The following is a 23,753-nucleotide window of genomic DNA, read 5'->3' as shown; positions in this document are numbered from 1 at the left end:
TCCAGTACACACATTCTTTAGCAAACCTTGCATGTTGTTTAACTTGACAGGCCATTGTGTCTAACATTTCTTGATGTCACATCAATCAAATCCTCCCTCTGCACAAACATTATGTTCAAATGGCAGTTTTCCCTCTGTTCCTGCTACCATCAGTCTTCTGACTTACCATACTGGGAAATACATGTTTTTTAACGATACATAGACCAGGAGACTTGGCACAATGACTCAAGCAACCTGGGGTGGGGGAGGGATAACACAGCCAGGGGAGGGGGGGCAGTAGGAAGGGGAATGTGCTTTACAAAGAATTTTCACAGTAACAGAAGTTGTGCCAAGAACTTTTCTGTCTTGTGCAATAGGCACTGGCATGCAGAAAGAGCCACTGCAACAGAAAACAGAACCAGCTGTGAAACATGTTGTAGAAAGGACCAAAGGCACATTTCCTATTGAATCAGCTCAACTGATGGCAGATCTGAAGTGCAGCTAAGCATTGTAAAAAACCACAAACTTCTGCTATTTGTGTTCCGTTCTTTTTCCTCTCTCCCATAAAAAGCTTTAACTTTTCAGATGAGTGGCAAATGCTATTAATTTTATCTAAAGAACAGTGTTCTGAGTCACATCCCAGACACCAAAGGCCATAGCAGCCTGAAACAAACAAACACAAAAATTAAGCCCATGCTTACAAGGCTAGGGTAGAAACAAACAAACATGAAACCTGATTCTTACCATACAGTTCAGCTCTTTATTTTTGAAAACAGATCACATTCTAGTCACAAGTACTTGTCCCTTTTTTTCTTGATTGAATTCACTATTGTCCTATCCCTTCCTCCATCCCATACTCAAACTACCCCCAAACCCTTTTTCTAATTAGTGTTTTTACCATTTAAAAGCTTAAGTAGTGATTCAGGGAAACTCTACAAACACCTTGTGAATTATTTTATGAAATTCCTTATACAATAGTTTTCAGATCTTAATGAGGTCAGTCAGCTTTCTGACGCAGAACTGCGTTATGCATTTTTTGGACTACTAACAAGGGACATTATTAATTGATGACTGCTGTAATGTAATCCCATTCACACAGGTCACGGGTGGACCAAAACTACAGTATTTTTCTAGCTTTTTTGGAGCAAGCCGAGATTTTTCCACAACAGCAAAGATAGTGGTAATGCTATTATCTCATACAGCTCAAAGTAACTGGAATACTGAGAAAAAGGTATAGACTCTTATCCATGGGACAAGGGGAGGTATTTTTGACTGCAGGAAAAAGCACAAACTGAAGATGCCCAAGAAACTAATGACTGCTTGATTGTGAAGAAAAAGTCAGCATGAAGCAATGGCACGTGAGAGGTTACCTGCAACTCCTTCTGCCAAGAGACCAGGCACTGACCTAATTCCCAAGGAATCAATGCAGTGATTTCCACAATTGTTTTGGTCTGGATGCAGGTACCTCTTGTGTTGTCCTAGTAACGACTGTATTAGAACCACCTACAAAAGCCTTGCCTGTTTGCTGTATTATTAGGGTCTTCCAAATGCCCATCTTGGAGCTAAGATATTGCTGTCCCACTGCTTAAGCCACACAGCTGCCTCAGTACGGTCTCCTAGTGATGATTTACATCTGCAGGACAGCCATAGGAAGCAGTGTATATAAGGCATCTCAGCCAAAGGGAATGCCTGGATTCCATTTGGTTTGCAAGCCAAAACTTCAAATCCAGTGTCTTACAACTCAAAGCAGCAGAAAAACATCTACCAGTTAGATTATCAGGATTATAAATTAGTATCCCTCACTCTACGCTTTTCATCTAGTTGTAAAACAACATTACTCAAGTGATCACAACAGGCAAGATTTTCTTAACGATTTTTATTATTATAAATACTATGTTAGAACAGAAAGGATGGTGCAGTGCATCTCCTTTCCTTCTGCTGCTATTTTGCATCTTCTTTCTTGGTTCCTGCTTCTATTTTCAGGTGTTCTGGAGCTGCCCGATAGGCAGGAAATGCCTCCCAAGGACTATTCAGATCAAACTTGCGAAACTCCTGAGACAGCTCCACAGGCTCTGCCACTACCCGTTTCACTTCATCATCATACCGCACCTAGAACAGCACAAAGGACACAGACCAGTCATTTTCAATACAGCCCCCACAGCTTCTCTGCTATTAGCTGTACACAGTGACAACCCAGACTGCCACCTGGTACAGGCAATCCTACTTCTTATGCCACGGATAGGCCACAGCCCTCTGCCACAGCTTCAGTTCTCCTCATTATTAAACAAGAGCCTACCAGATGCCACCAAGAGCTCTAGACACCCCACGAAAACCCTCCTCTTTGCTACCATGTACTTCAGGTGTCCTGACTAACCACCCTGAATTAGAAGTGCCAGCCTACAGTCCATGTGAAGTCCACATGGAATTACGCATTTAGTTCATCATATGACAAAGGAATTTCTCCCGAGTCACTGAAATAAGGTGTCCTGTCCACCTGGCAGAGCTGGGGCCTACTCTTATGAATTGTCTTTATATGGCAGTTTGTTTGGTTTTAGTTGTGCTTCTTAGCTTAAACACTCAAAACTCAGGACAAAAAGACAACCAGGGTGAAATGCAGGTGAGTACCAGACACTTCTGAATGGCTTGCTTTATCCTCACCATGCCAGTCCAGGTCTCCAAACCACAGCTCAGGAGACGCTGCCTGGTACTCACTTGCAGGATTTGCTGTTATTTCCATTTTTCTTAAAACACTCTGTTGTTTGCAGAACCTCACTGTTTTCTCCTGAGACTCAATTCAGTCTTAGAACTGCACCAAATATGACTGCTTCTGCAAGGTGGTCATTTGAAACTCAACAGACACCAAACACACTCATTTCACTTGTGGTTTGACATACAGAGGTAAATATTTGATAAATGGCAAAAGTCAGTTCAACTAGAATTTTATAATCTAGGCCTACAAAAACTCAACACGGTGGAGTTCCAGCTGTATTAAGGTCAGTTCAGTCCTTTATTCTTCTGGGAATCTCCACTTCTGCAGTGGAAAGTTTACACTTCCGGAAGACATGCTACAAGCACCTTCTCTGCCTGACAGATATCTTTGGTACACAGCACGTGAAATTTGTTCAATGTCTCTGGCCTTAGGCTGCCTTGCTATGGATGGTATTTGTGATGACCTCAAATTTCTATGCAGGAGATCTATATAACTCCTCTGGAACACAGACAAGCGAAACACCCTTAGTGCCTTTCAAAGAATTGTAAAGCAGTCACATCTCTGTACCAAGACTCAGATAGGAGTATTGGAGAGATATGATAACTAAACATGAGTGTATCTCCTACCTCCACATAACCAGACAGTGGAAAGTCCTTCCGGAAAGGATGGCCCTCAAACCCATAGTCTGTGAGGATTCGTCTTAGATCAGGGTGGTTGGCAAAGAAAACACCATACATGTCCCAGACCTAAATGAAAGGGAGCCAAGAGAGTTGGATTAGAAAAAAAACAACCAACCAACCCTTCCATATTATTCCACAAATATGTCCATAAAATTTCAGTTACATGCCTGGCCTTGTGCAGTGCCAGTGAAACTGATGCAGGAACTCATTCAAAAGCAAATGAAACACCCTTTTATCTACTACTGTGAAAAGGCAGCCAAGGAAACACCTCTCCTTCTTCCTCAGGGCCCTGGGTATCAGTTTAACCAGGAAATAACAGCCCCTCCCCACAGAGACTGCTCCCAAATACACTAGCACTCACCTCTCTTTCATACCAGTTTGCTGCCTTGTGCACAGACACTGCTGAGTCAACAGGTGTCAGCTCATCAGTGTATGTCTTCACACGGATACGACTGTTGAACCGCAGAGACAGGAGATTGTACACAATCTGAAGCAGAATAAAAGGCAGCATTGGTCATGTATGGCATTTATGGATCTCTTTGCAGTACAGCACTGGCTAAGCAAAGGCACACAAAGACTATTTCAAAGACTACTTTGAATGCTCTTTATTAGCAGAATCGCATTCAGCACTTCAGAGCTGGGCACTAAAAGACACTATGACAACTGAGGTTCCAGTAGCTTATCACTTCGGTCCTTCAAAGCGTAACAAAAATGATGCCAGATTTAGAAAACTTGACTGATGAAGAAGAGCTGAAGTAAAGAAAGATACTGAATTTAAAAAAAGAGAATACTGAAAGGATGGAGACACTTGACAATAGTCTTTCAATAGTATGTCACAAAGAAAATGGCTATCAATTACTCTCAGCATGTGGTGGGAGAAAGCTAAGAAGAAATACACTTAATTTTCAGCAAAGAAGTTGGATACCAGGGAAAATTTCTAACTCTTCTGGTGGTGAGGTACTCATAAAAAGGCTGCTTATGAGGATTACTAGAACCTCTCGAGGCAGGAATACTTACCACAAGCAGACTGACAAAAAAAAACCCAAACATTTGTAAGAAATTGTGTAGCCTTGTTTAATACTGCCTTTGTGAAGATGGCTGAAAAAGGTGAATTCATTAAGGTCTATATTTCCATTATCCCTATGAATCTAGTACCTTGATTTTTCACAGAAAAGTCAAAGCCATTATTAGCAAAGCAAGGAGCTATATTTGAAAACAACAGACATCCGATCAGCTAATACAGAAAAGGCAAAACTGCCACCTCATGCTTTCTGGCAGGTGTTGGTAAGTGATTTAATACCAAAAGATAAACCAAAACTGAAAATAAATCAGCTATTTTTCATTATTGTTGTCACCTGCTGGGAACTAAAAATCTACCAATTCACTTCTCTTGCCCAAAAGACAGTCGGCCCAGATTGGACAAGGGAAGGGAAACAAAGACATACATCTCTTCATCCGTACGGCTCCCTAAACCATAGTCAGCCTCCAACAGCGTGCAAGCCCTAGGTATTTTCTGCCACTGTCTTTTACAGATCTTCCTAAGTCAAACTAAATAACACCTTTGCAACAATTCTGTGAACAAAGCTTTCTAATAGCAGGTGAGAAATATGCTAAGCCTGTAGTTTCCCCAAAGACATATCTTTTCATTTTCTATTTGCAGCTGCAATTTTCCTGCAGCTATGAAAAGCTATACGGTGAGATATTTAAAAGCATCTGTGGGAATCAAATCTCCAATACTCACTGAAAGTGGAAGTTCAGCACCCAAAATCTTCTGAGAGCTTTCTGAAAATCTGCCTCATCTCCTATTTGGTCTTGACTGTCAGGGAATGTTTTTAAAACAATGAAATAGTTTTTTGTTTTATTTTTTTAGACGAGGAAAATTGTTAAGACAACTGATGGGACTTAAAAAGAAAAACATGATCAGTTGTGTCAACAGAGGCTGACAGGGCTAAGCAGAAAAAGGAAGAGCACCGATTCACATCTGGCCAGAAAGGAGTTTCTAGACACTCTGGCAAAACAAAAAAAAAAAAAAAGAAAGAGACTTTCAGCAGAGCACAAAAGGAAAGACAGGGTAAGAATCCATGCACTATCAGTTCTGCTACTGCTTCCAAGATCAATAGTTTAAATAAAACCCAGCATTTCAGAGTGAGTTTTCTTTTCACTCTCAGAAAACAAAAAAACGTGGTCAGAGCTGCAACAGCACCTATAACCATCAGCACTTCTGAAACTCTCCAAGTCCTGCACCTATAAGCAGTTCTTACCTCAAAGCGGTATTGCCGAGATGGGACATCAACAGCAGTCAAGTCAGCCAAGGATTTGAATTGGGCATTAGTGTGATCTCGAAGGAAGGTCAGAACTGGAATGATCCCATCTGGATGGATCAAAAGTTCCAGCTCATTGAAACAGGTCACCTAATGGAAATAGCGGAAAGGGCATGAGTACAAACACCAACGGGACTGGAAGTTATGCTGAATCCAGCAGAACACCCAGACAAAGATAGTATATGGTACAGCAGACACATAATGACATCAGATAAAGGGCCTTAATAATAGCAGTAATTTTCATGTAATTCTGACAATCTTTCTTCCCCAGAACTTCTGAAAACAGCTAACAAACAGTAGTATGTTCACTGGGTCCTGTCCCTCCCACAAGAACAATTTCTTGTACAGTACCTACCTGTACTTGCTGGATGTACTTGGGCAGAATCTCAGCCACGTACTCCCCAAAAGCACATAGTTGCTTCTGTTCTACCTCATTTTTTGGTCTGACAGTAGCTAAAGAGAAAAATAGAGTTTCCAAGATTATGGCAGAGAGTACAGAAAGCTACAGAAAGAATAGTAAGTCCCATCCCTACCTTAAAAAATCCCTTTCACCAGTCTAGCTGTCTCTCAGTAGCTCCGGCAGAAGCCGGGCAGGTTCACGTAACCTGCAAAGTTTATTTATGGTAAATCTGAAGCTACACACAACATGTATGTACAGTGGAGTACATAGGACACTGTAATAGAGATTAGACTATATCAACAGACACGTGTTGTGGTACACAGAACGTGGAACTAGAGACTTAGATAAGGAAAGAAGTGTGCATTAGTGCTAGACAGAATTTTCTTTTGTCCAACAAAATGATGACATGCAAGGAAGATGAAAAAGAGAGAGCCAGGGATGGCAGAATAATCTGAACCTCGGTACTGCTCATGACATTCAGCCTGGGTCTAGAAAGGATTTTTCCTAAACAAAATAATCCTGGTTTTGTTTAACGTGCAAGCATCTACGCAACCCCCTCCTAATGAAAACACCCTAGGATCTCCCATTGCCTTTCTGCTTTGGGGGGGTTATTTCTGTTACGATTACAAACACCTCCAGGCTCAGGGCAGTGAGGGGCTACGAAGCTGCCGCCCAGGCACAACTTCTCGCAGCATACGCCGCCGGGCCCGCCCGAAGGACGCAGACAGGAACCCAGAGCAAGCACCGGCACCAGCAGCGCCGTTTTCTGTGCCACGCTCCGGTTCAGGCGTGACAGGCCCCAGCCGTTCCCGCGGGCGGCTGCGGCCCCCGGAACCGCCCCGGCGCAGCCCGCTGCCCCGAGGACCGGTGCTGACAGGGCCGCCCGCTCGGCCCCCGCCGCCCGCGAACTCCTCGCCCCAGCCGTCCGCCCCCCACCCCGCTCCCCCGCCCGCCTCGCTCACTTACGGCGAGTCTCCGCGGCGGAGCTCCCCGTCAGCCGGGCCTGCGCCGTCGCCGGGCCCACGCCAGCTGCGGGAGAAACGGACACGTCTCACCGGCCGCCCCCGCCAACTGCCCGGCCCGCCCGCGGCCACGAGCCGGCCGAGCCCCGCAGCCCCCGCGGGACGGGCGGCGGCCCTCACCTCGCAGCGCCGCCCGCGCCAGCCGCCGCGCCGCCGCCGCCAGCATCCCCGCCCTGACACCGGGCAAGGGCACGCACCGGAACCGGAAAACGCCGCCGCCGCCGCGCTTCCTCCGGGGGGCGGAAGCGCGCGAGGAGCTGCCTGGGGCCGCTTCCGGGACGGTGGCTGGAAGCGGCGGTGCCTGGCGGCGCGGGGCGGGGGGCGCGGAGCAGCCGCTGGCTGGGGCAGCCCGGGGCGACGGCATGAAGGGAGGCGCCGCAGGTGGGTGCCGCGGGGCCGTGCCGGGCGCCCGGCGGGAGGGCAGCGGCTCTGGGGGTGCCGGCGTGGAGGGGGGGCCCTGGCGGAGCCCCGGGCTGGAGCAGCGCCGTGGGGAGGGGGCAGCTCCCCGGCCGTTTTCCCGGCGTTAGCGTGGCCCAGACGGGGTCTTCCCCGAGAACGGGCTTTCCGTCCGGCCCGGCCCGCAGCGGGGGGCTGCCGTCCCTTGTTTCTGCGCGTTCCCTGCTGCCGGGCGCTGGCACGGCGCCCGCGACCCTGCCAGGGGCAAGGAAGGCAGCGGGTGTGCCGGGGTGGGTACGCTGTCACCTACAGCATGGCATGCGGCAGGGCATTGCTTTCGTAACGCCAAATGCGCGTTAAGTGCAAGATTCTGCTTTACAAGATGCTTTACTGTTCCTGCACCTCTTTTTCTTGATGGTGGAGATGCCACAGATGCAAAGGGCAACTCTGTGTTTACGAAGAAGGATATGAGATTTACGGTAGTCTTTAGCCGCTCTTTCGTGATGCGGCACTGCTCCTCTGGAAATTGTGCAAGGTGGTGGGGGCAGCTGGTTCTGCTGGACCAAGAGGGTGGAGTAGTTCATACATCCATGTCCTGGTGCTTTGGCATTTTGGGCTGCAGCTTCTGAGCACCATGACTGTAAGAATCAACAGGATCAAGACTGTAAGGATTCATGACACCATGTTGGGTGGGAGTGTTGATCTGCTGGAGGGCAGGAAGGCTCTGCAGAGCGATCTGGACAGGCTGGACAGATGGGCCAAGGCCAGTTGTATGAGGTTCAGCAAGGCTCAGTGCCGGGTCCTGCCCTTGGGTCACACCAGCCCCACACAGCGCTACGGGCTGGGGGCAGAGCGGCTGGAAAGCTGCCTGGTGGGAAAGGACCTGGGGTTGCTGGTTGGTGGCCAGCTGAACATGAGCCAGCAGTGTGCCCAGGTGGCCAAGAAGGCCAACAGCATCCTGGCTTGTATCTGAAACAGTGTGGCCAGCAGGACAAGGGCAGTGATTGTCCCCCTGTACTCAGCACTGGTGGGGTTGCACCTTGAATACTGTGTTCAGTTTTGGGTCCCTCACTTCAAGAGGGACGTAGAGGTGCTGGAGCGTGTCCAGAGAAGGGCAATGAGGCTGGTGAAGGGTCTGGAGAACAAGTCTTGTGAGGAGCAGCTGAGGGAACTGGGGCTGTTTAATCCGGAGGAGACTCGGGGCGGAGGGGAGGGGGGGATGACACAACACACCTTATCGCTCTCTACAGCTCCCTGAAAGGAGGCTGTAGGCAGGTGGGGGTAGGTCTCATCTCCCAGGTAACAAGTGACAGGACAAAAGGAAACGGCCTCAAGTTTCATTAGGGGAGGTTTACTTTGGATATTAGGAAAGATTTCTTCACAGAAAGGGTGGTGAAGCATTGGAACAGGCTGCCCAGGGAGGTGGTGGAATTGCCATCCCTGGAGGTGTTGAAAAAGCAAGTAGATGCAGTGCTTAGGGACAGGTTTTAGTGATGGACCTGACAGTCCTGGGTTAATGGTTGGACTTGATGATCTCAAAGGTCTTTTCCAACCTAAATAGTTCTATGATTGTAGGAGCTTTAACTGAAGTGGGAGCCAGTTTGCAGGATAGGCTTGTACTTGGTAGAGCTGGAAAAATAGTACTGATGTGTTCTATGCTGATTGCAGTTCCTCAGTCTGTTACAGACTAACGTGTAGGTAATTTTCAGACAGACCAGAACTATTTTAAAATCACAGTAAGGGTATAATTAAGGCAGGCCATCATCAGGGATGGGATGGACTTGTCCAGATGACTAGGGATGTAGATGCTACTTCCCATGACTAGAACTTGAGCAAAGAACTCAGGAGGCCTCCTGTATCAATCACAGCTATTGTAAGCAAATGCACGTTTAACAAAATAAAGCATGGAAGAATAACTGTGAGCCTCCTGGATTAACGCTGTGCTGGAAATCGTGTTCAGTATTAACTGAAGAAATCTGTGATACCAGTTACCATGGTTGATAGTTGATGTGTAAAAATAAGTTTAAAGTGAATGCAAGCAGACATCTACGAGCTCCTAATGCTGTCAAGAGCCATGTGAAAAAGAGCTCTTTTCTACAGCAGTCTTTTTCTGGTTCAGAAGGGGTTTTAACCCACAACTTGCTTGGAGCTCTGCAAATAGTCTCTGGTTCCTCCTGAAGAGGTGTTATCTTTTAAATTGGATTCTCCTTGACACTTGGGAGACAGTGCTTAACAACACCTAACAGGTTATTTTGCTTGCTGAAGGTGTTTGGTGCATTAACAAGCTGAGTATAACCATCAGTTATCTCATTTGGTTATCTTGAAGGACTGGTGCTTATATCTGGCAGACATCTTACACAATTGTTCGGTAAAAACAAGTTCACCTCACTTGATACCACTGCACAGATTCACCATGTTGGGTTTTGGATGGTAATTAACTCCTGATGATATGAACTGCTTTCTGTGCTCTTTGTTAGTATGATACTGTAATCTTTTTTCCACTTAGCCCAGCTATGGTGCTGCCACATTTTTTTGGCTTTGCAAGTTTACTAGGGCAATTGCTAGACTTTCCACTTGAATAACTTGCTGCTTTTCTTTGTGTCAGTGAAATGAGTGGTGAAAAGACGCACATATCTCCCAGTTCTGCGATGTGATGCTCACTGTACTGGAAGTTTGGTATACATTATAATTTTAATTATGCCAGCTTCTCATTTGTTGTTTGAAATTCTGAAGCTCAAGCATAAGTTTCTGGCTGTGCTATTTATATTTGGTCTAAAATACGCTGACCTCTTACCAATATGTTTGATTCTTCTCTGTACACTGAAGTACTGCATAATCTTGTTAGTGGAGAGAGGAAGTCATATAATTATTGTGATTTTACAGATTGCTGGAGATCTGATCTGTGCAGCACCATGGACTCATCAGAAGAGACTGGAGGCTCCTCTGCAGAAGAAAACTACTTTGTGAATTACACCTTTACCGACCGCTCCCACTCAGGCCGTGTGGCCCAGGGTATTATGAAATTATGCTTGGAGGATGAGCTCTTTGCTGATGTTACAATATCAGTGGAAGGCAAAGAATTCCAGCTGCACCGTTTGGTCCTCTCAGCTCAGAGTTGCTTTTTTCGTTCTATGTTTACTTCCAACCTAAAAGAGGCCCACAACCGGGTGATTGAGCTGCAGGATGTTAGTGAGAGTGTCTTTCAACTTCTTGTGGACTATATTTACCACGGGACTGTAAAGCTGAGGGCAGAGGAGTTGCAGGAAACCTATGAAGTGGCAGACATGTACCAGCTGACTGCTCTTTTTGAAGAGTGCTCCCGTTTTCTGGCCCGTACGGTGCAGGTTAGGAACTGTCTGCAGGTCATGTGGTTGGCAGATCAACACAGTGACATGGAGCTCTACACAGCTGCCAAACACTGTGCAAAGTCACATTTGTCTCAACTGCAAGACACAGAGGAGTTCCTACACCTGCCTCTCCGCCTACTGACAGACATCCTTACAGGTAAGGAGTTCTTGAGACTAGCCAGGATGTAGATATAGAAAGAGACTTTCAGAGAGCCTATCAGGGATTGAACAAAACATATGGAAAGATCCAAGCTTTCATAATCACTGTCTATTCAGAGGCTTAGCTAACCTAAGTGAAGCAAAACATCCTGGATAACTTAATCGGAAAAAACCCTATTGTTACTGAATGTGTAAAGCATCTAAGCTATACAAAAGAGACATAGAGGATGCTGGTAATTCCCAGCAGTTCCTAAGTCAACAGGTCAGAAGTATTACAGGTTTTCTAAATATAACTTACTAACTTTCAAGGATTTGTTGTATTTTTGTTTGCATTAAAAGTAAAACGAAGAAGCCTTTACCAGAAATGAAGAACTTGTGAAAGTCTTTTTTTTTTTTTCTTTAGTTCATAATCATTTAACATAGTAATGCAAGAACTCAACATTTTTAAGAAGGCTTGAGCCTAAGACATATTTTCAGACTGTTAGTGTTATTAACAGTTGTATATAATTGTTAGGATTACTTAGGTTAGGCACTCAGCTGACTGAAATAGAAGTATTACATCTTCAGTAATACAGTAACTACCCTTCTTGTAAAGGTAATGGCCTTCCACAGTAATGGATGCAATGACTCAGTGTTGTGAAGGATGTGTCAACACATCAACAACTTACTCCAACTGCCACCTATCCTTAAAGAGTCTCTGCTGCCCTAATAAGTACAGCCAATACTTAAAAAGTTCTCCATGATGCTGCAGTCACAACTCCATTTTTGTGTGTTTATGTATCATTGCTAGAGGAAGCAAGAACATAGAAGAAGCTCATACACTCAAATGTTCTGGACTTCAGACCAGAGATTGCCCCTTTCTTGCTTTAATTAAATAATCTTGTAAATGAGTAAATAACTACATCTTGCATGTCACATGTTTTACGTGCTGTTACAATAAACCTACCATGACAGGTTTATTTGGAGTACTGGCAAATCTGTCCGTAAGACTTAAATAGCCTTTAAAGTTGATGCTATGCATATGAGAGTCTTTACAGACATTACATTATATTATGTCTGTTGCATCTAAAGCAATTCAGTCACAAACGTGTTGGGAATATGTACTGATAGCAAAATAAAACCATGATAATTACCTAGCTAAAATTTTTAAACTAAGTTGTGAGTTCATTTAAAAAAAATATCCTAAAATCATGAAATATGGAGGTTAATTGCCCTTAACTTCCTAGGGATTCCATGCACTGACCATATGGCCTTTAGTGTTTGTGGTCTTAAATTAAAATAATTGCTCAATAAAATTCTTTTTCCATGCATCATCTATTTCCACATATAGAATCACACTACTCAATATTTATGCCAAAACTTAGCTCATAAAATGGGTTAAAATCTGAAATGTGCTCCTACTTCTGGTAGGGAAAATATTTTTCTTTTACAATTCCTGCACCCTTGTTTAGTTAATGCAGAATTAAATAGAGGAATCTATTAGTGGCAAGGATTAAAATTAATTTCATATAAATATTATTTTATTAAGCTTATCTTTTGTTGCACTCTAGGATCCATTTCAGAATCAAAGTTTTTTCATTTGACCACTACATGTGATGGACAGCTGTGGAAATCCCTTTTACTAATAAACATAATTGAAATACCTGCTTTTGTTCCACACTTTTTCTCCTCCCTTCCAGTATAGAGAAAAAGTGTGAGAATTTGTCTGATGCCTTCAGCATCATTGAATTCAGGGTCTGTCAAGAAAGCAGATTACAAAATGGGACAATCTTCATAGGGAAGCCTCTCAATGAATACAGGCATAATTGCTGGCTTTCAAACTGGAATTAAATACTTAAAATCTTCTAGGTAATGTACCGATGACAATGCTGGAATAGTTTGTGTCATAAGCAAAACTTCCAGTTGTGTCTGGAAACAAACTGAAATCTGATCCAGCCTGTTGAGTGATTCCTACTGTCACACTGCTAAGGAAAGCTATAGTAGCTTGTTGGGGATTTCCAAACGTTAAGAGGATAGCAACAACACCAGATGCTCAGTCTTGAGGGTCAGCTGTCTGACAGCACTCGAAGAAGGAAAATTTCTGCAGACAGCTTTTGCTAGATAGGTTTCTAGGACCAGAGAGAGAAAGGCAGTTGCTGAGATTGTCAAATAAGATAATATTTTTGTGTAAATGCTTAAATATTGTCATTGTCACTATGAATATAAGTTCTCTTTCCTGCCCTCTTCCTCTCAGACACCGGTTCCTTTGTTGAAGCTTATCTAAAGTGCTTAAGACCTAGTAGCTCTGCCTTCTGATTTTTATCCAAATTAATTTCATGTAGATGTCTGGCTGGCAGTGCTGTTCAGGTCTGCCAAAATCTATAAAACCTTGTGTCTTCCCCCCCCCCCCTGCCCCGCACCTCTAGAAAGTATGGTTTGTGGTGGGAGTGGGGGTGGGAGTCACAGGAAAAGGATGTTCCTGAGTACACGCACGTTTGTCTAGAAATCATAAATGCCTTTCTGTCCCCACACCGCAGATGGCGTTCCATGTTCTCAGAATCCAACAGTTGCTATAGAAACCTGGATCAACTTCAACAAGGAGGAGCGAGCAGGCTTTTCAGAGACGCTGCGATCAAGTCTGAAGGTATAAAAAGACCTTCTGTTCTGGGGTTGGTGTAGCACTCGCTGGTTTTGCACTTCCCAAGGTAGGGTGTTCTGTTCACAGGTGTGACTTGAAAGTTGCAAAACACAAATGCCATTGAAATTCCTGGTGCTTGCATGAGGAATACTTTCATTGTCATAAATAGCAACCCCACTGACAGCTTTTTTAGTTTAATCGGAGGCTGCTTTTCAGTAGTGACTGGAACAATGCCACAAAGTAACTTATTTCACTAGATGCTCAGTTACCAAAGAGACCATTCAGAAATCTGAGTTTGGCATTTCCCTTATAATAACTCTACGCTATCAATGATGTAACCAGCCCTTACCTAAACCGCAGACACTTGGGTTCCAGTGTTTTTGTTGCTGTTTTGCCATGTCAGATATGACTGGTATCTTGAAAAGACTTTGAGGCTCTGAATCCTCAACACTGTAGGGTGGCAGGACTTGGGAAGCAGATCACACACCTGCCCACAGGTGGGTCCCAAGACAAAAAATTCGGTCTTAGGCATCACTGATGTTTGTGTAAACAGATCCAATTCTGCTGACACGCTTCTCCTTTCTCAGGTGATTGGAGAAAATGTTCACATCTACCTGATTGGAAAGGAATCATCACGTACACATTCACTTGCTGTCTCTCTGCATTGTGCCGATGATGACTCTATAAGCGTGAGTGGCCAGAACAGCCTGTGTCACCAGATCACTGCAGCCTGCAAGCACGGTAGTGACCTATATGTCGTTGGTGGCTCCATTCCACGACGCATGTGGAAATGCAACAATGCGACTATAGACTGGGAATGGTGTGCCCCTCTGCCCCGTGACCGGCTCCAACACACCCTTGTCTCTGTGCCAAGCAAGGATGCAATATATTCACTGGGGGGTAAAACTCTGCAGGACACTCTCTCTAACGCAGTCATATATTACAGAGTACGAGACAATGTCTGGACAGAGACTAGCCAGTTGGAAGTGGCAGTCTCTGGAGCTGCAGGCGTAAACCTTAATGGTGTCATTTATCTGCTGGGTGGGGAGGAAAATGACTTGGACTTCTTCACCAAGCCCTCTCGGCTCATTCAGTGCTATGATACCAACACGGAGAAATGCCACGTGAAGCCATACGTATTGCCCTTTGCAGGGCGCATGCATGCTGCTGTACACAAGGATGTGGTGTTCATTGTAGCCGAGGGGGATTCGCTGCTGTGCTATAACCCCCTCCTGGATAGCTTCACCCGGCTATGCCTGCCAGATGCCTGGAGCTCAGTACCATCCCTCTGGAAAATTGCCAGCTGCAATGGCAGCATCTACGTTTTCCGTGACCGCTATAAAAAGGGTGATGCAAATACTTTTAAACTTAACCCAGCCACCTCCGTTGTAACGGTCACAAGTGGCATCAAAGTGCTGCTCACTAACCTGCAGTTTGTCCTAGCCTAAGCAGGAAGAACAGGGCCAAATGATAGAAAGGGCAGCGATGATGTTCTGCTGTGCAGCTCGGAGGCACCTACCACCCTCAGCACCAGTCCCAATTACTATGAGCTCACAACATCCAGTAAGGACTCCACCCTCTATACCTGTGCAGAAGAAGTACAGGCATTCTGGCTGTGGGCCTATTCTTTTACATAGCACTATTAAAAGTTGAATTGCTGCATCTTAGATTTCAGATTGACTAAATGCTATATTACTTTGATCCCTTGATAAGCTGCTTGTGTTCAAGGCCCAAAGAGCAGCATATGGCTTTTTTAGCCTGGAACCAACCCACCAGTAACAAATCACGTGGCATATAGACAATATCCTCCTTGGCCCAGACTACTAGTTTTAACTGCCTGGGAGACTGTGTTGCTGCCATGTCAGTCACAGAGTTAGATGTGCACTGTGTCCTCCAGGGATGTCCCTATTTAAACATTCCCGTGCCCCCGTTTCAGAAGGAGGGACTGGCAGAAATATTTACAGCAGAAAGATTCCACAGCTGAGCCCAAGACCTTTAGTAGGTTGTATTATTCAGCACTTCTAGAGGAGTGGTAACAAACTGGGAGCTTGCTTAGCGCTGTCATCACCTAGCATAAAGAAGGAGATAGTTTGTAAGAACATTGCCTTCCTTTACTGTACAGGGAATCCCCACCTGTAATCATAACATAGTGTTGGTGAAAGACGGAATCAAGACCACTTCCTCCTACCCCTCTCTGTTGGCACTGTAACCCTTTGGGTAAGAACCTGAATAAAGTCTCTGCTGAGACAAAGTTTTCTTTTCTTTTGCCTCAAATATTATAGAGCTTCCTGTGGACTGCAGTTCAGCTCAGCACTGATACTGCATGTGGGAGAGAAGAACTACAGGGCTTCAAGAGAACTAAGATATTAGTCATAAGGAAAGAAAGCTTTCATGAAACAGCCCAACCTCCCCTTTACTGTGATTTATGTAAAAACTTTTTTGTTGATGGTCAAGAAATAAAACGCGTAAGCCTTCATTAGATCATTAAAACATAAGGTTTTTTTTAAAGCAGCCAAGACAGAGATATTGATAGTTCTTACTGGCACTATGCAGTTGTCCCAGTGATTGTGTTCCTGTGAAATGTCTCCAGGACCTGGACTTGCTTGTGCCGAATGAGGATGTGGGGACGGATCTTGGCAATAGCCTCTATTGCTTCCCGAGGGCTCCAGTGATGCAGCTGAAAAGGCAGAAACCCTGCAAGTGACAATCCATTATTCCATCCCTGCACCAGTCAATGGAGCCTTCCTGAAGGCTACAGGTGACATGGGAGTTGTTAGAAAGTTTGCTGCTTCACCCCTTCTGTTGACTTTATGTTCCCCTCAGAGGGGCCTGAATGTCAATGCAAGTTCATGAAATGAGCCCCTCAGTTAAAGAGGGGTGGTTGCTGCCTGGAACCTCCGTTTTCTGTCTCTTTCTTGCTTCCATCATGTTGTGAATAGTTCCCTGTCCCGTTCCCACCAGTCCAGAGCAACAGTGCAACCTGCTGCTTTTATTTTTTTTTTTTAACTTTTCTAGTACTCTCATTGCTCTTCAGCACTTAGTGGGAAAATTTTCCAGGGAACACTTAATAACACCAACAGAACAATTCATGGGTGGGATTTTGTTCTTAGTTCTGGTTTACCCAGTTGGGTCTGGAGGAGAACTCAGAAAACCAAAGTCCCTTCTCTTGATCCTGAATTATATTTACTGAAAGGCTTAGAAAGGCTTATCATTTTAGTTAACCAGGGTGAAAATCTGAACAACAAAAATAGATGTTTATCTGCTCAGTGAACTCGTCCTCATGAGTGACTTGTTATTCCAATCTCAATCTGTTCTTCCATAGAAAGAATTAAGAATGGCAGAATCTTCCAAAACCTGTTAAGAACTTACTATATTAATGGCCCAGAAAACTGAGCAGCTTCCTGAAGCCTGACTGATATGCCCGAACCAGCAACAGATACCATGAGACCACATGTTTCAAAGCTTTGTTGCAACAACAGTTCTCTTTCCCTAAGATCAGAACATCTTTGTCAGTGCCTGTGCTAGTAACACAGCTGGCAGAGACAGGACGTATAGATGAATGATGGCAGCTATACTGCGGCTTCACCACTGTCTCATTGCCAGGAAGCGTTACCTTGACAGAATCGTAAGCGCAGATGAACCAAGTGTGCAAAGATAAACTAGATCATCAAAGAAAGCTTAGACCTCAGTTCAGCGAACATTGTTTCACTTGTTCGTTTACTCTGCATTTGCCACATTCTACAAAACAGCAATGTAAGTTTTGGGCCTATCTATCTACCTCTCTTAACATGGACCTCCAGCCCAAACTCCATAAAATCATGGAATATTAATGCACCTGTACGTGCTTTAGGCTTTTTAAGCAAAAGCAAACTGTAAAGTTTGGCTGTATTCGCTCAGACTGTATGAAAATAAACCCCATTTAGCACAGAATCCTTCTTACTTGAATTAAATATGCTGCCACCATGGTGGCACTGCGGGAGCGTCCTGCCTTGCAGTGCACATAGACACTGTTACCACAGGCTCGGTGTTTCAGTATGAATTCAACACCTTTGTGGAGGTTTTCCAAGGTGGGGACTCCAGTCAGATCCACAGTGCTGAGACGCAGCTGCTCCACTCCCATTGCCTTCCATTCCTGAAATGGACATAATGGATTTAATCTGTTAACTTTTGGGGTGCGTTTTTTATTTTGCAGAAAGAAAACCCAGAACCTGTTGAGACAGCTGGGAAATTCAGTGGGGTCGTAAGCAGGCTCTGAAAGTCAGCCCTTTAAATCAGATGTGTGAGAACTGTAGTGCCGGCTCTCAGGAAGGAGAGGTTAAAGGGAACTGAGAAGATGTGGTTCAGCGAAAGGGACGGAGCTGGGATCCGGTCCCAGAACAAAAGGCATTGCTGTGCTCGCACAGGGATGGACGTGGGTTTAGCCCCCCTTCCCTCCCCGCAGCTGTGACACTTCACTTGCACCCTCACGTTTTACCTCTCTCTCGCCGAGTTTTACAAGCCGGCCTCGGCACGAAGCGGCCCCGTCCCTGCTGCCAGAGGCCCCGGTGGGTGCCAGGCTCCCGGCTGGAGGCGGCCGGGGCCTCACCCGCGCCGGGACGGGCGGAACGCCGGGAGACCCTTCCCGGGACACACGGGCAAGCGCCCCGGCCTCACCTGGGCGGAGCAGCAGAGGAAGCGGGTCTCGTACTCCTCGTTGAGGGTGACCACGGCGCGCACGTTCTCCTCCGCCACCAGCTACGGGCACAGGCACCGTCAGGCACCGTCAGGCACCGCCGGCCCGGCCCAGCCCGGCCCACCCCGCCGCGCCCGCCTTACCCTGCGGCTGCGTCCCCGCAGCGGCAGCGCCCCCAGCAGCACGGCGCCGTCGATGCGGTGGAACCAGGGCCGGCGGGACCCGGGCAGCCGCGCCCGCACCGCCGTGTACAGCAGCGTCGGGTAGAAGAGCAGCCGCGCCGCCCCGGCGCCCAGCGCCTCCGCCAGCCCCAGCCCCATCGCGGGCCGCGCCGCGCCGGGCGGCCGAGGGGCGGGGGGAGGACCGCGGACGACCGCACCGAGCGTGAGGAGACGGGGGAGCCTGCGGCGGGCTCGCGCGGGAGAAGGGGGGCGGCGGGCGGGCGCTCGGCGGCCGGAGCGGGGCGGTGTCGGGCGGGGCACGGCAGGGCCGCCCGGCCGGGGAGGGCGGGCGCTCGCGCGGCGCCGGCCCCTCCACCTCGGGCCCGCCGTAGTCTCTCCCGGAAGCGCCGCCATCTTGCGGAGCCGGCCTGAGGCGGCGCAGGGAGCGGAGCGGGGCGCGGGTGTATCCCTGGGGGCAGGTGAGGGCGGCGGCCGCCAGGAGGAGCTCGGGCCGGGCCGGGCAGGGCAGGGCAGGGACGGCGCGGAGCGGAGCCTGCGGAGAGCGCGATCCGCCTCGCGCAGGTAACGGCTCTCCTCCTCCTTCTCCTTCTCCCCCCCCCTCCCTCGTTCCTTTGGGCTCCCGCCGGGCGGCCACTCGCGCCGGGCCGGGGCGGCAGCCTCTGCGGCGGGCAGCTCGCTCCCGCCCGCCGCTCCCCACGGCGGCGCGGCGGGGCTGGGGCCCGCGGAGCAGCCGCCGCGCCGCCGCCCTGTGCGCGCCACCCCGGAGGCGGTGGCCGCTCCGCCGGGAGCTCCCTGCGGGGCCCGGAACCGGAGGCCGCCGGTTGTCGCGTGTGATCGAGCGCTGACGCCGCCTCGGGCGCCGCTGGGCCGCGGGGCGGCGGCGGGGGGGCGCTGCAGGTGCGAGCGGAGCCCGAGGCGGCGTCGCCATTGGGGCGGGGGGGGCGAGCTGCGGCGGGCCCGGGGCTGCCCTTGGGGCGGGGGAGCGGCTCCCCCGGGCCACGGCCGCCGTCGGTCTGCAGGGCTGGGCGGCTGAGGTGCAGCGCAGCGGCCCGGCGGCTTACCCCGGGAACGGGGGGTGCGGTTACCTGTCGTTGGGGGCACGGTAGGCGTCTGTCTTTTGGACTAGTGAAACGTATGCCCGTATCGGAGTGTGTAGAGGTAAGTCCGGTATACGAGAAGCAGAAGCAGGGGAATTGGAGTTCAGCACAGTGTGAGGGTTTGCGGTCTCCGAGCGTGAGAAGGCGTGACGGACGCTGCTGGAACGAAGTGGGAAACGAAATACAAAACCCAGGAGAGACTGAACGTAACATGAATGATAAATACATAAGGAAGCAATAGAGGTTGATAACAGAATGAGCTTTTTATAGGACTGTTCATGAGTAGTGAGTTTAGAGGCACCATTATAATAAAGTCTGGAACCTTCACTCCTTTGAATTCCTGAGGAACTGTGGCCCAGACACTTTCACCTCTAAGGCACAGGCATTCTCTTCTGCCAGAAGTTGTCAGGGAGCATTTTTCAAACGTTGCCTTTTTCTTGTATGTACTGCTTGAGGTATAATCATTGAGTGTATTTCACTGGGAGCTCGCTTGATTTAGAAAACGTTTGATTGAGAAAATCTTGAAGTACACTTTGCCTCTGGTCTACAAGCAACTGGACTTAGAGTATCTTGAATTTATTTTTTTATTATTTTTTGTGTCTGTCTGTCTTTTTAGTCTTACTCCTTATACTAGTGATCACAATAATTGGTAAATTATCTCCTGGTGCCTTTTGCTGTCTTCTTTACTGCTTTTCTGTAGATTAGTTCATCAGATAGTTTTTACTGCGCTGATTTGGCATTGTATATCTGTAATAAACCCATCATATTTTTTTTTCTTCCCCTCAGCTATGTTCTTGGGAGCTCTGCATAATGTGAAATACTGTACTTCCTAGAGTTGTATCTGGACCCGTGTCTTTAAGAGGCAGCTTTGTTGAAAATACTACTGCTGTGCTAGATGTTTAAAAATACTTCTTATGTCTTTACGCTGGGATAGGAAATGTTAAGGTGGGTGCAGCTTGCTTCCTGCAACTTAATATCTTCAGTTGCATTCCTGCTGATGAAGAATCCCCAGGGCAGGAGTACAATTCTCGTATCTGCTTAGGGACATGGATGCAGATATATATATATCACTAAAATCCTTAAATGGGGATTTTAAAATATGATGGTGTAAAGGATTATTTTGGGGTTTTTAAGGTGCTTACTGTTCTCTTTCAGCCTGTGCTCACTTTCAAGATCATTGCTGGTACTTATTCTGGGGAAGTGTATGCTGTTCTGTGGAGTGTTTTCACTGGTTTTGAATGATCACTCTTCGATGACTGTGGTTTTCCTTTCACTGTCAGTTTCTAATGTTACATCAGAGAAATCAGTCCCAGATCCTACCTCCATGGTTACATGCTTGCCCTTATACATAAGATGCATCTGCTTCTTTTTTGTAAACGAAACAAAATTATAGATGCAGGCTTAGGAAATTATGTTTACATGCAAAAAAAAGCAGGAGCACAGCATCTCTAGAAAAGTAGATGATTGAAAAGTGACTCATAAAATCATGAATGCTAAAATACAAAGATTTATGCGTTGGGTAGTTTTGTTTTGAAAGTATATGGCTTACAATAATGGGAAGAACTTTCCACTCTTTCACAATGGGAGATACAGTAAAGAACTCCACACTAGTACTGTGTACTTATTACTGTATCCACCTTTTTGCTGATCCTTCAACACTAGGCGTACTTGTAAGATTATCGTTACATGGTGTGGGAAGGGTGTCCATAACTTGTTACTTCTGCTAAGAGTAGGGATTCTGAAGACATGCTGCCTGACGCTACTGTTCTAAAGGGAAAAGCAAGAAAGGTGGCCATATAATAGATATGCAATAGTTGTATAATTCATCAATAATAAATCCATAATTTGCAAGGTCCCTTGCAAGCACCCTTTATATCAGTTGAAGAATCATTAGATGAAACAAATTATGGAGCTTTGACATTAGAGAAATACTTATCATATTGTGTAACTATTCTTTTGAAATTACTGCAAACACAATATTATGCTGAATTAGCTGAATTTCATAAAAGATAATGTGGTTCTTTAAATATTTAGACTTGTATTGAGTTAAGTAAAATACTACCTATAATCCAATCTCTGAATTTAGTAAGAAACTTTGTTATGAGGAGGTTGTTCCTTAACTATTTCTTGTATCTTTTTCTGGAATGTGGTTATTGAAACTTAGTAATTGATAATCTTAATTTCATCTGTTTGCTGCTTTGGTCTTCTGCCACAAACCTCTTCAGAGGGCCTGCTCTATTTTTTTAATTTTTTTTAGTGCTTTTTTTAGGCTAGGTGGGAAGTGTTACAAATTCTCCTCGTTTTTGAGATTTCTTGCTTAGTTCTAACTCTGGTGTCTTAGAACCCACTGTTCTGGCTGTTGAAATAGAGACTGTTGTTTAGCAGTACATCCATGAGGCAGTCCTCATCCCAGTCATTTCCAAGTCATAATGTGAGTTTTGCTACTGAAACAGCAGCGAGAGTCCAACAGACTCGGGTTTGTATTTCTGCATTCTTATTTATCAGTCTTGCCATGGGTGTCTTATGTTTTATTTCAATCTGGGCATATTCAGTATTGCTTCTTGTCCTTTAGTTTACCATTCCCAAGTCTATGGCAGAGTTACTCACTGTGTTGGTAACTGCCTTCAGGCAAGAAAATATCATTTTTATCCATTGATCGTTGGTTTGCAGAGGAAAAAGCAGTATAAATCAAAGGACAGTAAAATACTTCAGGGTTTATTAGAATGGGAGTTGTAAAATAAGAAAAGTTATCTAGGCCCTCTAATGGGTATTTCTCTTGAAGTACTGCAGCACAGTATCTTGAGTTGTGATCCTGTTACAGGATTTCTTGAGGCAAGAGATTATCTTGATTGGAAGAAAATAACCAGTAGTTTTATTGCCTTTCCTCCTGTCATTGGAGATGCTTGTGTTCTATGAAAAAATGCAAGATAGCACCTTTTCTGCTGTTGCTATCTGTATTTTAGAATATCTTGCCAAAACTCTTGTGTTTGGGACACAGCAGTGAAAAGTGTGAGCTTTAGCATTCACATTTTTAAAAAGATTTCTCAAACATCAGCTGGACGTCGTCTTGTTTGCACCTGAGAGAGATACAAGCACGTAAAGCTAAAATACACATTAGGTCAAAGCGGGAAGTTTGGATAGAGCAAGGAGGAAAATGTAAACTGCTTTAAAGCTGCAGTGCATATTAATCTGGAAATCCTTTGCTGTAGGGATGAATAGCTTACGAGTCTGAACTGCGATAGACAGAGCAGGCTTATTTGTTTGACAGCAATGTAGTATGGCACAGTCATCGTCCAAGGTAAAGGACGTCATCTTTCTGACATCTTGAGTGACATAAAACTTTCAGCCATCTTAGCTCTGCATTTTAAAAGAAAAGGCATTGTTGCTAACTGAATTCAGGATGAACAGTGAGCAGCTAGATAGCTGAACAGAAGTCTTCAGTAGTTTTCAACTCTTAGCAAAGAATTTCAGTTTAGGTGATACAGTTTGTGGCACAGGTATGTGTGTGAAAGCATTATGCCAGAAGTGGAATCCTCGTCCACAAGCTGTCATCTTTGTCCCATGTATGCATATTATCCTTCTGTCTTCAGTATCCTCAGCATATCATGGTCTGGTTTTTTGTTTTGTTTTTAGAAAAGATAAGCTGGTTTACTGGCTGCTCTGTTAGAGACAGCGTACTAGTGGCAAACTGACAAACTGCGAGTTTTGGTAATGAGTCTGTACTGATTTAGAGTAGATTTGTAACTGATTTAATGGCTTGGCTTGCTGTATTAAAAGTTCTTAAGTTAAAGGTAGTTCTAAGTTAAAGGTAGACTTAAGATTGTATAAACTGGTCTTAAAATCATACTTGTCTGGGATTTTCACATTGGTTTAACTAAATTATTTGTAAATGTAACTTGGAATAACTGGCTTAGATACTGCTGAAATGAGCAGGCCCTTTGGGTTTTTTGTCCTTTTCAGCAGCACACCTCAAGGAGATCTTGAATGAGCGTGTGGATAAGAGAATGTTTGCTGAGTATCCAGTGTCATGCTGGTATGATATTTGGCAGGCTTTCCTTTGCAGACAGTTTTGAGGGGTTTTTATGGTTGCATGCTGTGTGTTCTCTCAGAACTGAATTCTCTCCTGATTCTTGTAAGAACTCCTTTGACAAGAGTTCTGTCATGTCTTACA

General features: G+C 45.9%; 4 protein-coding genes across 20 annotated transcripts in view; 2 read left to right on the top strand and 2 right to left on the bottom strand.

Annotated features, from left to right (window-relative positions):
• Window positions 1-1,840: 1,840 nt before the first annotated feature.
• On the bottom strand, window positions 1,841-7,323 carry NDUFS3 (NADH:ubiquinone oxidoreductase core subunit S3). The gene is made up of 7 exons (XM_040600590.1): window positions 7,233-7,323; window positions 7,057-7,119; window positions 6,046-6,143; window positions 5,631-5,780; window positions 3,731-3,856; window positions 3,316-3,435; window positions 1,841-2,088 (listed from the first exon to the last, which is right to left on the bottom strand). The coding sequence occupies exons 1-7, from the start codon at window positions 7,276-7,278 to the stop codon at window positions 1,921-1,923; spliced, it is 771 nt and encodes a 256-aa protein (XP_040456524.1). The 5' UTR covers window positions 7,279-7,323; the 3' UTR covers window positions 1,841-1,920.
• A 54-nt stretch (window positions 7,324-7,377) lies between these two features.
• Window positions 7,378-15,882, top strand: KBTBD4 (kelch repeat and BTB domain containing 4). Its single transcript, XM_040600570.1, has 4 exons — window positions 7,378-7,493; window positions 10,392-11,012; window positions 13,531-13,637; window positions 14,219-15,882. The coding sequence occupies exons 1-4, from the start codon at window positions 7,475-7,477 to the stop codon at window positions 15,077-15,079; spliced, it is 1,608 nt and encodes a 535-aa protein (XP_040456504.1). The 5' UTR covers window positions 7,378-7,474; the 3' UTR covers window positions 15,080-15,882.
• Window positions 15,883-16,107: 225 nt separating this feature from the next.
• PTPMT1 (protein tyrosine phosphatase mitochondrial 1) lies at window positions 16,108-18,624 on the bottom strand. Its single transcript, XM_040600592.1, has 4 exons — window positions 18,447-18,624; window positions 18,285-18,365; window positions 17,572-17,763; window positions 16,108-16,308 (listed from the first exon to the last, which is right to left on the bottom strand). The coding sequence occupies exons 1-4, from the start codon at window positions 18,621-18,623 to the stop codon at window positions 16,177-16,179; spliced, it is 582 nt and encodes a 193-aa protein (XP_040456526.1). The 5' UTR covers window position 18,624; the 3' UTR covers window positions 16,108-16,176.
• A 254-nt stretch (window positions 18,625-18,878) lies between these two features.
• CELF1 (CUGBP Elav-like family member 1) overlaps window positions 18,879-23,753 on the top strand; it is a 69,368-nt gene continuing 64,493 nt past the window's right edge. For 11 of the 17 annotated variants that reach the window (XR_005828866.1, XM_040600587.1, XM_040600585.1 and 8 more), the window contains exon 1: window positions 18,933-19,046. The gene's annotated coding sequence lies outside the window, so the exon portion shown is untranslated. Of the gene's footprint in view, window positions 19,047-20,398; window positions 20,528-23,753 lie in introns of those variants that run through there. The other 6 variants (XM_040600578.1, XM_040600576.1, XM_040600579.1 and 3 more) reach the window with 5 other exon arrangements.

This window comes from Falco naumanni, chromosome 7 (assembly GCF_017639655.2).
Source record: "Falco naumanni isolate bFalNau1 chromosome 7, bFalNau1.pat, whole genome shotgun sequence".
Taxonomy (NCBI): domain Eukaryota; kingdom Metazoa; phylum Chordata; class Aves; order Falconiformes; family Falconidae; genus Falco; species Falco naumanni.
This window is presented reverse-complemented; position numbering and strand designations above follow the sequence as displayed.